Source organism: Miscanthus floridulus, chromosome 10, assembly GCF_019320115.1.
Source record: "Miscanthus floridulus cultivar M001 chromosome 10, ASM1932011v1, whole genome shotgun sequence".
NCBI classification, from domain to species: Eukaryota; Viridiplantae; Streptophyta; class Magnoliopsida; order Poales; family Poaceae; genus Miscanthus; species Miscanthus floridulus.
The window spans coordinates 48,183,595-48,201,311 of NC_089589.1; the positions used below are offsets into that span (position 1 = coordinate 48,183,595).

A 17,717-nucleotide genomic window follows, 5' to 3' on the forward strand; every position below is an offset into this window, starting at 1 on the left:
TATTTATATTTAATACTTCATGCATGCGTCTAAAGATTCGATGTGACGGGAAATCATGAAAAATTTTGCAAAATGGGGGAACTAAACAGCACCCAAGGCTAGGCAAAACCGGCTGTCCATCCATCCAAAAGTTCCAAACGTGCCGTAGGTATTCGTATTCGAGGAGGAAGGACAATGCAGTACAGTAGCAAGCAGCATCCATCAGAGCGTCTCCTGTGGCCAACCACAGGCTGACACGCACGCCAGCCAACGTCGCGATTAAAAAAAGGGCCACAGAGATGACACCCTCCGCCGCAGCAGGCAGCAAAGGATCCGCCCCGCCCCCAATGCCCCAACACGAATATTTATTGCGCCCACCCCTTGCCTGCAGGAGCCAGACAGCCCCACCCAGCCCGAACCCCCTTCGTCCCCTCCCGCTCCCATCCGGCCCAAGCCCAGCCCACCCGCCCGCCCGCCCGCCTATAATAGTGAAATAATTGCGCCCCTCCCTTCCCGCGGTCGCCTCACTCACCGCGGTAATCTCACCGCCGGCTTCAAGCCGAGCAAGCGACCAACAAGCTGCTCACACACAAACGCACCACCACCACCACGACGCCGCGGGCGAAGTGACGTCGCGTTCGGCTCCCTCATAAATCTCGCTCCCCCTTCTCTCTCCACCCGAGCCCAGCAGTAAAAAATTTGGGGGAGGTGAAGCGAGCTGGGCAGGAGGAGGGAGAGAGAGAGAGAGAGGGGGAACGACGAAGTCGGCCGCGGAGAAATCGGAGGGGAATTCGGGGGGGCGGGGCTCGGTCCGGCCGGGAATTCGCGCGATTCGGGCGCGGGTTTGCGGGAGCGGAGGGTGAGCGCGCGCGCGGATGTGAAGATCTGGTGCTCGGGATGACTTCCTCGGCGGCGGCCGCCGCCCAGGCGGCGGGAGGTGGAGGAGGAGGCGGCGAGGGGGAGGCCGGTGCCGCTGCTGCGGCGCGAGGTGAGTCGTGGTGCTCTCTTGGTGTGCGTCTCCGTGTGTTTGGGTTCTCGGCGGGTTTTGACGTGGGCCTTTGGCTGGGCCTGTGTGCTCGCTCTCTCCTCGCTCGCAGGCGGAGGTGGCGGCGGTGGCGGAACGGAGGACGGCATGTACACGGAGCTCTGGAACCTCTGCGCCGGCCCGCTGGTCACGGTGCCCAGGGTCGGGGACAAGGTCTACTACTTCCCGCAGGGCCATATCGAGCAGGTGAGCTGCCCAATTCGAGTATCCTCTTCAGGCCGCCTCTTCCGCCTCTACGATTTCGCGTCGGGACTTCCGTTTCGCGCGGTTGTTTCCAGGTTTCGTTGTGTGTGGCGTCTCCGGTGACCAGCCAGGGTGGTGTTTCTGCGGGCCCGTTCAGCGGAATTCCGCTTCTCATGGCGCAATTCTGTTCGCGAGAGCTGTTCTCGTGGGACTGTGGAGGGTTTTGCACCATTTCGTCCACTTTTGGGTCCTGCTGCGGTGCCTCCAGTCTTGGTGGGTTCACTGGCCTGCCGGCGAATCAAGCGGAGTTTACTTAGTCGGCTCCGAAAATTTAGGCTTCCGCGTCTAAATTTAGCTGTACTGGTGTAAATTCTTGATTTCCCTCATAATTTGGCAGGCTTGTTAGTGGCTTAGCGCGATCTTTGCTTTACTTTTGCACTCGAGCTCGGAGATGGTCGCCGAGTTGTTCCTGTTGCTCAACCACGCTCTCGTTTGGGAAAATAGTTATTCCTGTTGATCAACAACGCTCTCGTTTGGGAAAATATTAGCTTCACATGTGCCTTCTCTGTGTTATGCCGTGATTTATGCTCTGTATTTTTTTTCCAGTTTATTTGTAGGAAATTTCAATCAGTGGTTGTCATTACATCAGGCTTCTGCCTTGTTAACTTAGCGGATTTATCGATTCCTTCATTATCACTTGTGATCAGCTGCTCGGCTCCGAGTTCTGGCTATTTGGTGGAGTAATTTGTCAGCTAAATTATTCTTGTGGATTTCAGGTGGAGGCATCGACCAACCAGGTGGCTGAGCAGCACATGCAACTTTACAATCTCCCATGGAAGATCCTGTGTGAGGTTATGAATGTTGAATTGAAGGTACTTAAACCGCCTCTTGTTGCAAATGTGACCTCTGCCTTTCAACCAATATGTGTGCTTGATTGATGCCAATTTGTCGGGCAGGCTGAGCCGGACAATGATGAGGTTTATGCCCAGCTCACTCTGCTACCTGAATCGAAGGTGAGTGATGTTTTTAGCTGTCACACTCTGGTCCATCTGAATCTTGATATGAAGCGTCTAAACCAGCACCATTTGTGCATCTGGCCCTGATGTAGCAGCCAGAGGAGAATGGCTCTAGTGAGGATGAGATGCCTGCTGCACCTCCTGCTGCACTTGCAAGGCCACGTGTGCACTCCTTCTGCAAGACATTGACAGCCTCTGACACCAGCACACATGGTGGTTTCTCGGTGCTGCGACGCCATGCAGATGAATGCCTTCCACCGCTGGTTAGCTTGCTGGATCGTTAACTTGATGTTGCCAATACAGCAGTTGTAGGTTTGTTATTTGTTGCTTTAGTGGTAGTGGTAATCTTTGCTTTGGCTTCATGGTCAGGATATGAGCCGTCAACCTCCAACACAAGAGCTTGTGGCCAAGGATCTGCATGGTGTGGAATGGCGCTTTCGCCACATATTCAGAGGTGATCGCTCAACATCTTTGTTATTTGATCATATTCCAAGGACTTGTAGTCCTCTTTGCTCATTTGCACCAGTATCTAAGAGTTGCAGACATGGTGCCAGTTTCTGTTTGTTTGTACAGTGTATAAAGAGTTCTTGTGTGCATTAATGACTCCTTAACTTGATCTTAAATTGGTTTAAATGTGCTTCCAGGTACAATGTGTATGCATTATCTTACCTCACTGGCTTCATTGTGGGGGACCAACTTGTGTTTCCATCGTGTGTATTTTGGTTTCTTTCCATGGGCGTGCATTTGATGATGCCAGGATAACCATTTAGTTTTGTCAGTCAATGCATCATCTTACACACTTTAGTTTTGTATAGGACAAATAATTATTATCACATATCTTTTTGACATGTTAGTTGAGCCAACTAATAAATTTTGTGCTCAGTTCATGTTTGACAGCAGATTGTTAGAATGGAGTTGTTGGATCCTTGTTGAAATAATTTCATGTATGTTTCTGCTACTTTAGGACAACCACGAAGGCATCTTTTGCAGAGTGGTTGGAGTGTTTTTGTTAGTGCCAAGCGTCTTGTCACTGGGGATGCCTTCATCTTTCTAAGGTATGTTTTTGTGACAATGATTAACTTTTGCTATGAGGCTTTTGATCAGACTTGTTGCTGAGTATAACCCCCCCACCCCCCACCCCCCACCCCCCACCCCCACCCCCCAACTGCATAATAAGTATATGTTCATGAATGATGTGTGCAGAGGTGACAATGGGGAGCTGCGTGTAGGAGTCAGGCGTGCCATGAGGCAGCAAGCAAATGTTCCGTCTTCAGTAATATCAAGCCACAGCATGCATCTTGGTGTTCTTGCTACAGCATGGCATGCTGTTAACACTGGGACCATGTTCACTGTGTACTACAAACCTAGGTTTGTGCTAAACAAGCCTTGTGCTATTTTATTTCTGATCTAATCTGCAGTGCTTTCATTTAATACAATTGTCTTCTGAATTACTGTTCTCAGGACAAGTCCAGCTGAGTTTGTTGTCCCCTGTGATCGCTATATGGAATCACTGAAACGAAATTACCCTATAGGGATGAGATTTAAAATGAGGTTTGAAGGTGAAGAGGCTCCAGAGCAAAGGTAAGCAATTTTCTGGTGCAATAGTAGATATTTTCTGCTTCACATAGTTGATTCCTCTATTAAAATTGACCTGAAACATTATATTTCTGTACAATTAGGTTCACTGGGACGATTGTCGGAAATGTGGATCCTGAACAAGCTGGATGGGCTGAATCTAAATGGCGTTACCTCAAGGTATTACCCCTTATCAATGACTTGTTTCGTGAACGTTGTTGTGATGTGCTTTCTTGTTATCCAGGTGAGGTGGGATGAAGCTTCCTCCATTCCACGTCCTGAAAGGGTTTCTCCCTGGCAAATAGAACCTGCAGTCAGCCCTCCCCCTGTCAATCCGCTTCCAGTGCACAGACCCAAGAGGCCTCGCTCTAATGCTGTAGCTTCTCTGCCTGAGTCTTCAGCTCCAACAAAAGAAGGTTTGACTTTGTCGTGCGTGCAAAAACTTGTACTCCCTCCATTCCAAATTATAAGTTGTTTTGGCTTTTTTATTAGATACATAACTTTTGCTGTGTATCTAGACAACCTATATCTAGGTGCATAGCAAAAGCTATGTATCTAGAAAAAGCCAAAATGACTTATAATTTGGAAGGGAGGGAGTAGGATGTATGGTTATCTTACTAATGCATGTGTTTTACCCCATTCTAGCTGCTCCGAAGGTCACATTAGAGACTCAACAACATGCCCTGCAAAGGTCCTTGCAGACCCAGGATAATGTGGCCCCGAAAAGTGGTTTTGGTGATAACAGTGAGTTGGATGCTGCTCATAAGTCAGGCCTGCGACCATCAGGGTTTGATTTGGAGAAGAGCACCATTGGCATGCAGAGGAAGCTGGGTTCAGATAGTTGGATGCATATGAACAGACCTGAGGGTTACAATGAAATGTTATCTGGATATCAACAACCTAACAGAGAAGTACAGAATCCGCAGGGTTTCTGTTCTTTAACTGATCAGATTGCTGCCGGTCGTCCTAATTTCTGGCACACCGTAAATGCTCATTATCAAGACCAGCAAGGCAATCACAATCTGTTCCCTGGTTCATGGTCCATGATGCCTTCAAGTACTGGCTTTGGGCTGAACAAACAGAGCTATCCAATGATACAGGAAGTTGGTGGATTTTCTCAGAGTTCTACAAATACCAAGTTTGGGAATGGAGTTTATGCTGCACTACCTAGCCATGGCATTGATCAATACTCATCTGGATGGTTTGGGCACATGATGCCTGGTGCTCGCATGGACGATGCGCAGCCACGCGTGATTAAGCCTCAACCTTTGGTCCTTGCTCATGGTGAAGCTCAGAAAATGAAAGGCAATTCATGCAAGCTTTTTGGAATTCACCTTGACAGCCCAGCCAAATCTGAACCTTTGAAGTCTCCACCAAGTGTTGCTTATGACGGGATGCCACAAACTCCAGCAGCAGCTGAATGGCGGATGGTTGACGCAATTGAAGCAGACAAATGTTCTGACCCACTTAAGACGCCAAAGCAACTTGATGCTACACAGGTAGATCCTATTGCAGAGAAATGTCCACAAGTTTCAAGAGGCACACAGTGCAAGTCACAAGGTGGATCAACTAGGAGCTGCAAGAAGGTGTGTTTGTCTTGTTACTGTAGCAAGCATCTTCTCTTTTTAATCTCTGACGAAGTCTGTTGAATGAAGGCAGAATTGTAGTTACCTGTAAATCCTTGTTACATATAGTGCTCCGACTATTCTCTTTTTTAGTTTTCTACCAGGGACATGTCTAGTAAAGATTGCTTCTGAAGTACCCTTTGATATGTTTGTTTGCAATGTTCCAAAGCGAGACTAACTTCCAAAGCCTGCTAATTTCCTAAGGCAACATGCAGACATAACTAAATTTCCATTACTTGCATATTACTCCTTGTTTGGAACTGCATGGTATATACCATCTGACTGCTGTGCCTGTATGCACTATCTAAGCACATATACTTGTATCTTACTCCTTGTCTGGAACTGCATGGTAGGTGTGGTCTGAATGCTGTGGCTGTATGCACTAGGCATATATGCAGTACTTTTTACAGAAATATACTTATTTGGTTCATGCACGATGTCTGTTCATTTCAGGTCCACAAGCAAGGAATCGCGCTTGGCAGGTCTGTGGATCTTACAAAGTTCAATGGCTACACGGAATTGATTGCTGAGCTGGATGAGATGTTTGACTTCAATGGTGAGCTGAAAGGTTCTAACAAGGAATGGATGGTTGTGTACACCGACAGTGAAGGTGATATGATGCTGGTTGGGGATGATCCCTGGAAGTGAGTAACTGTTGAATATTCCCCTTGTCTTCTTGGTCGATTTATGTAAGCCAAAATCTTGATTTTGCCTCTGTTTGACTGGGCAGTGAGTTCTGCAACATAGTCCACAAGATCTTCATCTACACAAGGGAGGAGGTCCAGCGGATGAATCCGGGCACCCTGAACTCAAGGTCGGAGGACAGCCTTGCTAATTCCATGGAAAGGGGCTCTGCTGCTAGGGAGACACCTGGCAGCCTATCCACCTCGTCCCTTAACTCCGAGAACTGCTAATGCCTTTGCAGCTGGTAATGCAATCCACTTCACTAGTAGCAGCTGCACCTAGTCTTGATTATAATTCTGAACGATCGTTATACTGGCCATCATTAGTTCCACAATTCTCTGCCTGTTCGTAGTTCGTTTGGCAGGTCGTCTGAAGTAACAATGGAGAGGAAAAGGCAAATGTATCCATAGGTGTCCTAGTGGAGCTTAATGCTTTTCTTTTTTATATGCATTGGACGAGCCCATAGTACCCTAGTATTTATAGATGGTGCTCGTCCTGGTTGGTGGTCTAAGTTGAACCCTCTTATTCGCTGCTGTTTTGGTTTCTCCTTTTGGTGATGTAAGTTGGTTGGTCCGCTTGTCGTACCACCTAATGTATGCGTAGCAAACTAAGCGAAGCCCTCCCGTGCTTTCCCTTGGCACTAAGCGTTGTACATAGCTGCCCACCTGCATCAATCAAGTCTAATATATCATCTGCGTAATCGTCACTGCTGGGTCCCGTGCTTAAAGTCTTGCCGTTGTGTTGCTGTTTGGAGTTGTCATGCCGTTCCTCCCTCCCCCATCTTTGTTTGTTGTTTCTTGTTTGTGTAGGTCCTGAAATCAGAGCCTGCACATCGTGTTTCGTTGTAGTTTGAGTCTAGTTTGCACTTGCAGAATTGGGGCCTTCATCTTTTTCCTGCTGGTGCAGTGATTGACCAATCATGCTCTCTTTCAGCTTAAGGTTCCAGTTTGTTGTGCCGCAGCCCTTTCTTCGTTCTCGGCCGTGGGTGTATTGAGTAGCTCAATGTTATCATGGTGTTGTGATCCTGATGGGTTTTGTTGGGGACTAGGAAGGCACTTGATAGCCACGATGTTGTTGGGTCCCCCCCCCCCCCCCCCCCCCCCCCCCCCCCCCCCCCCCCCCCCCCCTTGGGCGATGATGATGCGTCTTGGTGGCACGGCGGTGCGAGGTGGCAGTTCGGGTGGAGGGGATGATGTCCCTAACCCTAATGTGATGGACCTTCTGTGGCGGCTTAACTTGACGTTGGAAGAAGAGGCCGTGGCGGATTTCACTGATGATGAAGAACTGGAGGAGCCGACGCCAGTGGAGTGGGTGATCGTTGGGAAGGTACTCTCGCCGACGTCGGTCCATGTGAACACTGTGTGATCGGCGATGAAGCCCGCGTGGGGAAACCCGCTTGGACTCAAACTCTAGGCGATCGGAGAGAAAGGCGATAATCTATTCATGGCGGAGTTTGGCTGTAGCATCGACATGGAGTGGGTGCTAGCTGGAACGCCATGGATGGTGGGGAGGTATGTAGTGATTCTGCAACCCTACGATGAGAAACTCAGCGCATCGGAGATTGTCTTCGACAGGATGGAAATTTGGGTGCGCATTTTGAATTTGGCACTCGGTTGGATGAACCAAACTAGAGGATTCCGTGCTATGAGTCTGATTGGGCAAGTGGTGAAGTTGGACGTGGATGCAGATGGCAAGGCTAGTGGGGCTTTCCTGCATGCTCGTGTTGCCATTGACATTGACAAGCCGGTGCGGCGTGGGTAGGGATGAAAACGGATCAGATACGGACGGATATCACCGATATTACATTTGTTTTCATATTTTTGTTCGGATTCGGATTCGAATATGGATAGTGTTAACTATGTCGGATAGGATACGATTGAATATCGACATCATAAATATGCGATTTGAGTATTCGGATACGGATACGTTATCGGATGTTGGATATCCGGACTCGGATACGGACAAATCTCAACCCCTCTAAACGGATTCGGTTTCAAATACGGTCGGAAAATATCCATACCGTTTTTATCCCTAGGCGTGGGGTACTTTTGCGCATGAGTAAGACGGAAGACCCGCGTTGGTTCTGGGCTCAGTATGAAAAACTTCCATATTATTGCTTTGGATGCGTTGGACACTCGGAGGTGGAGTGCTCGCATCCAGCTGCCCGTGATGCGCACGGAAGCTGCCGTATGATGTTCAGCTCCGAGCACTAGAGCAGAGAAGGAGGCGCGTGCAGTCCTTCGCTGGTGCTGCAGCTGAGTCCTATGGCAATGGCTCTTCCTCGACGTCTAGGCCTCCCAGGGCAAGGCACAACAGGTCTGGGGATGGCCGATCATCTTTGGGCGATGAGGGATCACGCTACTCATCTGGCTTTGAGGAGACGGAAGAAGACCAGGAAGAGCAAGAAGTGCAATCCCCACTTAAGCAGTCAGGGGGAGCTGATAAAGAGAAGGTGAAAGCTGGTTCTAGGGTTAGCAGGCAGCTTGATATGCAACTTGTTGAACCCAGCCGACAGAAGCCAAGGAAGAGGAGGGATAAACCCGGGAACACAAACACCAGATCTCAATATCCCACTGGAGGGGTCGAACGCCATTGTTCTAGTTGGCCTGGTGAACTCCCGAGTGAGCCAACTGGCCTAGTTAAGCAAAGGAGAGGTAGTACCCAAAATGCACGATCGGCCGGCGGCTGTGAGCGATAGCCTCCGCCAGGCACAATGAAAATCCTATGTTTGAAATGCCGGGGACTTGGGCGGTCCGCGGCAGTTCAAGAACTTCGTAGCTTGTGTGAGCTACATCGCCCATGGGTGGTCTTTCTATCGGAAACACGCTACTTTGATGATAGGGTGGATGGTTTGGTGAGATCTCTCGGTATGGAGGGATGTGTTGGTGTTGGCAGTCTCGGCAGAGGGGGAGGGCTGGCCCTTCTTTGGAGCCGAGAGGTTGTAGTCAAGCTTGAGAGCTATGATAAACTCCACATCGACGTGATAGTTCAGTTGGCAACAAACACATCGATGCCTTGGAGATTTACTGGTTTCTACGGAGAGTCGAGGCGGGAACTCAGGTACAGGAGCTGGGAGCTACTAAAAATACTGAAACCTCGAAGCACACTGCCATGGTTGTGCGCCGGTGATTTTAACGAGTGCCTGGTAGCAAGTGAGCAGATAGGGGGACAGGAGAGACCGGAGAGGGTGGATGGGTTTCGTGATGCGGTGTCTGTCTGTGGCTTCACGGATCTAGGCTATATTGGCCTCCCCTACACTTAGGACAACCGACAGCCGGAGGGGTGCAATGTGAAGGTCCGGCTGGATAGGGGTTTAGCTAACGCTGACTTCCTGAATCTTTTTAACACTGTCAAAGTGTGGCATGTGCAAACGACGGAGTCAGATCATTGTTGTTTGATTCTAGAGTGCTCACATGTGGTACAGAGAAGAAACAGGAAAAAGCGTTTGTTCCGCTATGAGAATATGTGGAGGCGGGACTCCTCATATGTGCAGATGGTGGAGTCGGCTTGGGGTGCTCACGGTACCCCGGCATGTCTAAACCAGTTTGCCACGAATATTGGCCATGTGTCGAAGGTGATGCAGGAGTGGGAAAGATCCTCCTTTGGATCAGTTCGGCAAGAGCTAGCAAGAATGCGCAGCAAGCTAGAGAATGTGCGACGCCAGTTGTTGCATTCTGGACCGTCGAGGCAGGAAAGGCAACTGATGGCGAAAATGTTTGAACTTTTGTCAAGAGAAGAATGCATGGAGAAACAGCGAACACAGCTTTTTTCCAAGCAAAATCGAAGGAGAGAGCAAAGAGTAATCAAATTACGGCTTTAAAAAGAGAAGATGGTTCGGTGGTGTCTACTCAGGAGCAGTGACGGATCTAGGTTTTTACCTCTGGGTATGTGCAGTAAAAAATTTCTTATGCAATTCGGTGAAAATTTCATTTTTTATTTTTTTACATTAAAAATTTCCACCTATCTCTATGACTGACGGACCTCAGGGTATGCGGTGGCCCACCCTGCATACCCTGTGGGTCCGTCCCTGCTCAGGAGGAGGTGGAGGTGACGGCCATGGAATTTTATACACAGCTATTTACTCGGCAAGAGGTGCAACGGAACCAGCGACGACATGGCGATGTTCACAAACCAGTCAGCGCAGCGGTTCGGTGGTCGCTTGATACAGCCATGGACTTGTGGAATATGAACAAGCCGATGAAACCGGTGAAGGAGAGAAATAGTGTGCAACGTTGGCGCGTGCCGCCGGCAGGCAGGTTCAAATGTAACACAGACGGTGCTTTTTACCCAGACCAAGGGCAAGGTGTGTCCGGGGTAGCTTTCCGAAACGATGCAGGTCTCTTTGTTGGTGGACAGGCGAGATGATACCCCCATGGCCTCGATGCATTGACCCTGGAAGCTTTGGCTTGCCGGGATGGTGCTGCTCTAGCTCGGGGCAAGGGGGCGCCAATCAACGTTCACGGATTGCATCCATCATCAGAGAAACCTTGCCGGCGCCAGCAAACCTACTGCGACCGCCGTGGAGGCCCCTGCTCCTCCGGAGACGTGGCGTGCCTGTCCGATGATCCGATTCGTTTGCACGCCATCCTGGAATGTCTTTTGCCGGTTGCCGCTCGCTCTGCCTTTGTACCATGTATACCCATCCAAGAACACTGCTACCGTGCATCATCAACTCTGAGCTTTGCACAACTGCACTTTTCACCTGCAGCTAGTTTTACCTTCCGTTCCCGAGCTACAACGACCGCGTCCGGAGGCCGACCGGCGGCGGCGGTAGGTAGATCCAGCCGCACATGCGCGACGGGGGCAGTGATTGTGGCCTGCCTGACACGGGTCACAGAGGAGGAAGCTGTCAACCCGATCGCGCGTGCAGGCGCGCCCGAATAAATTCTCCGCCCCCTCCTCCTTCACCCGTAGCCGTAGGGGATTGAATTTGAAGGCAGTAAAAACATGGATATATACGGAGTGCTTGCTACATTTTCACAATACGCAGTCAGCAACTAACGCTCCGGCCCAGGCCACGCACTGTCCAAATGGCTTGCAAGCTGGTAACGGCGTGCCGCAAAAGCTTCACATCTTTTCTGCGAAATGGCAACAAGGAGTGGGAACTCTAAGCCGAAAATATGCTCTGCAGTAACGAGGGATGCCCCCTGCAACACGGAGGACATGCGTCAGAAATTCTACGACAGCCAATTTTCGCAGTCGCAATGGACAAACATCTGCGAAACCCGACCCTCTCTATGAATAATGCGCTACGAGCCACTCCTGCCTGGCTACGTGCCTATTTTTGGCACAGCTCAGTTTCATCGATGAAATACTCCTCAACCAAACTATAAAGCGTTCTAGATGCATTTTTTAATATATATCTAGATATAGTATATATTTAAGTGCATAATAAAAGCCATGTATCTAAAAAAAAACTAAAACGTCTTATAATTTGAAACGGATGAAGCAATTTGATTTGGCTTCGGTCTCATAAAGCAGTTTCACCGGTGAAGCTTAAGCAGTTTGTCTTTTTTTTTTTAAAAAATGTCTGGTAAAACAACTTTTGATGGAAGATAATAGAGAGAAAGCCAGGAGAATCTAGTATTTTTTTAGCTTCACCTCTGTTCCTGCGCTGTGAGTGGAGCTGAAAAATAATTTCATGAGAAGAGCTGTTTTAAAGAGCCTGTTTGGCAAGAGAAGTTGAAAATAGCTTTGTGAAGTTGGAGAAAAAAATGCCTACCCAACAGCCCAAAGATGAAAACTACAAGCTTGTTTGGTTTTTTTTTTTTTTGCAGAAAATTACCACGCAAATATTTGGTAAGCAAAAGTCATCAAAATGCTGGACAAAAACATTTGCCACCTATTTAACAAACTAAATGTGAAATGTTGGTAAATTTTGGTAGTAAACCAAATGGTAGGGAAAAAAACTTGTCTTCCCCACGTTTTGGCAATTAAATTTTACCCTGGTGTCTTGTGTACTCCCTCAATACTTAAAATTCAAGTCATTTTGGACATGGATTAGAATACCAAGGAGTAATTAATTAGGTTGTATTTTCCCCTATTTGCTCTTATTAAATACAATTTTGGGTTCCTTCCACACAACAAACACTCCTTGCCAGACTGGTTAGTGCTCCTCACATGAGGTGAGATGTTCACGGTCCGATCCCTTGTTTGGTGTGTTTTTTGCGCGGCGGGAGACAAAGGATCAGAGGCAACTTCATCCAAAACGTTGTTAAAGCATGCAAAACGACTTGAATTGTGAACGGCATACTCATCCCTTTAAGGGCCCGTTCGTTTACCGGGGAACGGATGTCTGAAACAGTTCCGAATTGAATGACAGGTTTATTTATAGTAACAATGATCAGCTGGATTATTTCCGGCCCTCAATCCACCCTAAACGAACGAGGCCTAAACGAATTGAATTTTGAGTATGGAGGGAGTATTGTGAAGGAATGGAAGCAAGCTATACCAAGATACAAATGAGTTGCTGTGTGTGTGAGAGAGAGAAGAAGCGCGCGTACACACAGGAATGGAGTGAACCGTATTGAATGCGTGCATCTCATCTCATTGCACTCCAACGAGCCGCTCTGCATTGCATGTACGCACGCACGCCTACTGGCCTCATGATTGGAACTCAGAGACGTCCCTGGCACTGGCAGTGGCCGTTCTGGCAGCCGCTGCCGTCGCCGGACGGCCGGCCGGGCGGCACGCCATGAAGGGGAATCATGCGGCCGTGCAGCCATTTATCGGTGAAACGAAGGCGCCATTGCAGTGTTGGATTCGATCTGCTGCATCTGCTAAGTGCCAAGAGAGGCCGCCGACGGGAGGACGTACGAGTCCTTGACAACAGCAGAGAAAGGAACAGTTCCCTCAGGCAACGCAGTTCTCGACACCTGGCCTGGCAGGCAACTTTGTTTAGTTCAGGAACTGCTTGCAAAATCAGCGAGGCTGGAAATCACGCGAAGAAAAATCACCGACGCTGAAACATTTCACCCAAGGAAGTGCACAAACACAGCACCGGGAAAACCAAAAACGATAAAACTGCAGTTTTTCACCCTCATCTCGCGCCAGGACCATCAGGGGAGGGTGGTGGAAACCTGCTTTCTACCGCATCTCATCTCATCTCATCTTTTCACCAGCTTTTACCCGGATCTCGCCGGAAACCAGCCAAATAAATCCAGCGCTGGTGATGGCCAGCTGCATGCAGTGAAGACGCGCTCGGCCCACCGTATCATGGTCCAGCCCGCCGCCTGCTGCTTGCTTCCAACAGCTGACCTGAACCTCGATCTGCTGTGTCTGTTACTACTCAGCATCATGCAGCAAGCAACGGCACCAGCCACCACCAGGCTTTTGCAAACCCAAACAAACAGGCAAAGCCACGGCAAACAGAAAGAGCCATTCAACATACAGGGAGAAGACACAGATCTGACAGAGGATTTAAGCTGTTTAGGAATGGTTCACTTTTATCATTCGACGCGACTTCGACTTCGACTCAGAATTGCAGGAGAAAAGCTAACTGCACAAGGCAAGAAGCATGTACCAAGAACTAGAACAGACTGGGAGAATACTGACATTATTGTTTAACTCTTTAAACGACTACCGAAAGGATATGGTTCTGAAAACCCTGAGCAGGTCTGGATGTGTCTCAAACTGTAAAAAGACGAAGCTGGTTCTGAGTTCTGACGAAAATCAAACCCTGACTGAGACTGGAAACACCAGTTCTTTTAAACTTTCCCTTAGCTACATTGTTGTTTTTCTTTTTGGCGGTTGGTTGAGCGGCTTGTTGTCCTTGATCACGGCATCACGCCATGGAACCCAGCGGATTGCAGGAGCACGGACTTGATCTCTTCTGGCAGAAGCCCAGGGCCTTCGTTGCATAGCTGCAGTGAGGAAAACAATAAGGGTCCTTGTCAGTTTATTTTCATGTGGCAACAAATAACAAATTCCAAATTTCAAGCCGTTAGAACATGACAGCTTGTGCATGATCTTCACGGTCCTTTTGGATAGCTATGTAAGTGTCAGATTCTGACAGTGAGAATGAGAAGAAAAATATGTGCAATTGTATTGTACATTACCTCAGCCTTGAAGATGTCTAAGGAAAATCCATTGAAGCAACTGATAACAGCTTGCTGGACATCGAGTCCGAGGCCTTCGATCGCCCTCATAGCAGAAAGCAGAAGACCAGGCCTGCGAGCGCAGAGCATGTGGATGTTGACCGCCCGGCCTTCCCTCATCCTAACCTCAACCTGTTGCAGCGGTAGAAATGGCACAAGTCAGCTAAATGCTTCAACCAGTATGACAACAGTGGCACAAACTGATGCATAAATCATTCATATTACAGCTGAAGCTATATTCTGTTTAACCGAAGATCGTGTTACGACAAGTTCTGTCAAACCATTTCATATGAAGGAAAGCTACATATAAAGTGTGTGTTCAGAGAGAACATATACTGACCCTTGGTTGCTGAGAAGTAGGGCTAGGCAATGCACTTGGGCACAGCTCTTCCTTCACACGAGATGGTAGAGTGGGCAGCGTCGGAGTCAGAGGGTGGAAGCTTGTGGGTGTTGGAGGCAGTGAGGCTGTGGAAGGGGATGACTCCAGCTCATTCTGAAGATCATTGATCTTCTGCAGCAGCTCCTTCAGGTACTCGATTGCGTCGCCGAGAATGGAGGCCCTGTCCATCTACCAGTTGCAAACAGAAACAATCAGTTCATTGGCCAGTCAAAAGGAGAAAGTAACACTAGTGATATATATGAATATAATGAAGGATGTACCAACAAGACTAAAGGTGAAGTACTCAGCACAAAACAGATAACTGAAACTAGTCATGCAGAAAGCACTATTACACCATAACTGATGCCTTTCTGTTCTATGGTGGAAAAAAGAAAGAAAGAAATTCTCCCTTTGATCTGAACCAAATTGTAACAGCAGAGATATAGGGAAGATCGTTTATTGTATTTGTGCAAGCTGTTGCATGATTGACTCGAAACAGAGAAAGAGGCCCTGGAATCAGGCAAAGGACACTGTGATGGATAGTGATCTGTATGCAGGACAGCTTATGAACAGAGATCATGGACAGATTGAAATCTAAATTTTGCTATGCTAGTCATGAAAACACGCGACAAAGAGGTTCCCTTAACCGCAACAATAACTGCAAGAAATAGAACATGGGCTACTTTTCTAAGATAAAAGAAAGAAATGCACATAATCAAAGTCACAACTTATAGGCTGGGACCATAACCGAAGCACTACCCATAGCATCATCAAAACCTAAACAGAAACTGAAATGGTAGATGCTAATCCATATATCTTTTTGAACTAAAGGATGTGCAACTTATAGAACCTAGAAGCTAGGCTATCCCTAGATGAACATAGAAAAGTCTTAAATGGCTAAATCCTGCATACACATCTGCCATCTTGGTAAAATTTGCACCTGAGATGTGCGTACCAACAGTTCATGACAAAAAATTCATCACAACATGGACAACAGCTTGACAAAATCAATAGCATAAACATACCAAAACAAGAACACACGTTACAATGCCAGAGCCTCGATGCTAACCATGTGAGAATTCTTCTTATAAAAAAAAAATCACCTTGCATCTACAATTCTAAGGGAACAACTACACCTTATATGAGCGACATCTCTACAAACAATTTACTGCACCATGGAGTACACTAGCTTCACATATCAATTCCATGAAACATCTACAAATATAAGCAAACATAGTAATGCTAGATGCTAATTGCTACCAAAACGCGGAGAATTCAGCTAAATTACGACCTACAGTTCACAGTAACCGATTAACAAATAGATGCAAGGGTACAATTCTCACCTTGCTGATCTTGGGCACGACAGACCGGAGCATGTAGAGCCGGTCATTAAGCTTCTTCCGGCGACGGCGCTCCGCCATGAGGTTCTTGGCCGGCAACCCCTTCCTCTTACCCTTCCCGTCGCCGGTTCCGCCGCCTGTCACCGTGCTGTTGGCGTTGGAATCCTTACCGTCCTTCTTTTCACTGTCCTCGACGCCCCTGGCGTCCTCCGAGTCGTAGTTGAGCCCGGACGCGTCGATGCTCCCGCCGTCATCGTCGTCGGCGTCGTCCAGCACCGTGTCACCGCCACCGGCCGACGAAGCTCCCGCAGCCGCGGTGATGGCCTCCGCCTTGCGCTTCTTGTCGTCATCCTCCTCGCCGGCGTTGCGGCGGAGCGCGCGCTTCTGGAACAGCGTCGGCTGCGCGCCAACGGGCGGGAAGATCTCCAGCGGGCGGAGCACAGCAGCCTTCCCGCGCCCAGAGAACGGCGCCGTCAGGGGCACCGAGGCAGGAGGGGGCGCCGCGGAGGAGGAGCCGGCGCCGTTGTTGAACATGTCGAACCCGCCGAGGCCGCCAAAGTCCGGCATTTGCGCCGGCGCTGCGCCGAAGCCGCCGAACGAGCCGAGGAAGCCGGCGTTACCTGCCGATATCAGAGAAAAGGACGCGGAATTCGACGCATTCCCGGCGCCGGCGAACGGGACCAGGTCCCCACCGGCCCCGCCGCCGAGGCCGAGGTCAAACCCGTGGACGTCGAACGTCGAGGCGCCGCCAACGTTGAAGAGCGAGAACATCTGCGACCCGGCGCCGGGCGCCGGAGCCGGCGGCGCTAGGAGCAGGTGCCCCTGCGCGCCGGCGGCGGCGGCCGCAGCCACGGGGTCGAAGCACCAGTCGTCATCGAGCAACGCCGGCGAGCTGAAAACACCACCGCCTCCCATGGCAGCGGCGGAGGCCAGGGCCAGGAGGTTCTGCTCCTCGTGCCCCTGCGCCGGCACCGTCACCAACCCCATGGGCGTCGGCGGAGGCGCGTGCTGCTGCTGCTGGTCGTCGACGTCCTCCGGTACCCAGAGCGGGTTGCCGAACGGCGGGAGCATGACGGCGCCGCGCGAGGGCGAAGCGTCGTCCTCGCTTTCTTGGGGTGGCAGAGCTGCAGAGGACAGCGGGCGGACCAGCGGAGTCGTCTGAGTTCTCTCTGGCAGAGCAGTGCGCCAGTGCCTGTATATGCATCGAGCCGAAGTACTGTGTTCTGGACCGTGAAAAGACGATACTTACGCTAGACCGTGGAGAGTGGACAAGCATGAAAAGACGAGACTGCCCTTTAGCCTGAAATGCCTCTTTTGCTTCTACCACGACACGTTTGTTTCGTGGCCTCTCTTTCAAGCAATCCGGACCTTACGTTCAAGATCGGACGCTTGAGAAGATACTTGCACTACACAAGCTTGCCTCGAGGGCAAGCAAACATGCTGCTACTCTAGGATAGAAATTAATAATGCCAGCTTGTATAGGCATCATACTGATAGACAAACATTAAGTTGTGACAAAATAGTATAGCGACAGACAACGTAAACTAATATTAGTAAAAATATATAGCATTCCAAAAAATAGCTTAGCTGTGTATCTATATCTTTAGATGTAAAGTATAGGTTACTTGTTTAAAAAAAGCATGGAGACAAATAAGCGATATTTCTAAAATACACCGAGATATCTTGCTGGCCTATGTATTGCAAGTTGTTGACGGAGGAAAATACATCATGTTGATCACCTAATGTCGTAGGATTTGTTGTCCGATTAGAAATCAACGTATCACGCGGGACAAGA

At 49.1% G+C, this 17,717-nt stretch overlaps 2 protein-coding genes across 3 annotated transcripts; one reads left to right on the top strand and one right to left on the bottom strand.

Annotated features, from left to right (window-relative positions):
• The first annotated feature begins 584 nt into the window (after positions 1-584).
• Positions 585-6,813, top strand: LOC136486571 (auxin response factor 23-like). Of its 2 annotated transcripts, none has more exons than XM_066483498.1 (14): positions 585-967; positions 1,077-1,210; positions 1,984-2,079; positions 2,164-2,220; positions 2,316-2,486; positions 2,593-2,677; positions 3,188-3,278; positions 3,427-3,591; positions 3,685-3,804; positions 3,903-3,978; positions 4,043-4,214; positions 4,444-5,384; positions 5,877-6,067; positions 6,154-6,813. In XM_066483498.1, the coding sequence occupies exons 1-14, from the start codon at positions 877-879 to the stop codon at positions 6,335-6,337; spliced, it is 2,574 nt and encodes an 857-aa protein (XP_066339595.1). In that variant the 5' UTR covers positions 585-876; the 3' UTR covers positions 6,338-6,813. The 2 variants fall into 2 exon arrangements, with proteins under 2 accessions (XP_066339595.1, XP_066339596.1); XM_066483499.1 differs by having other exon boundaries at positions 586-967; positions 2,319-2,486.
• Positions 6,814-13,479: 6,666 nt separating this feature from the next.
• LOC136490177 (transcription factor SCREAM2-like) lies at positions 13,480-17,451 on the bottom strand. The gene is made up of 4 exons (XM_066486657.1): positions 15,926-17,451; positions 14,544-14,771; positions 14,165-14,335; positions 13,480-13,969 (listed from the first exon to the last, which is right to left on the bottom strand). Exons 1-4 carry the CDS (start codon positions 16,991-16,993, stop codon positions 13,883-13,885), a joined length of 1,554 nt encoding a protein of 517 aa, XP_066342754.1. The 5' UTR covers positions 16,994-17,451; the 3' UTR covers positions 13,480-13,882.
• Positions 17,452-17,717: the final 266 nt, after the last annotated feature.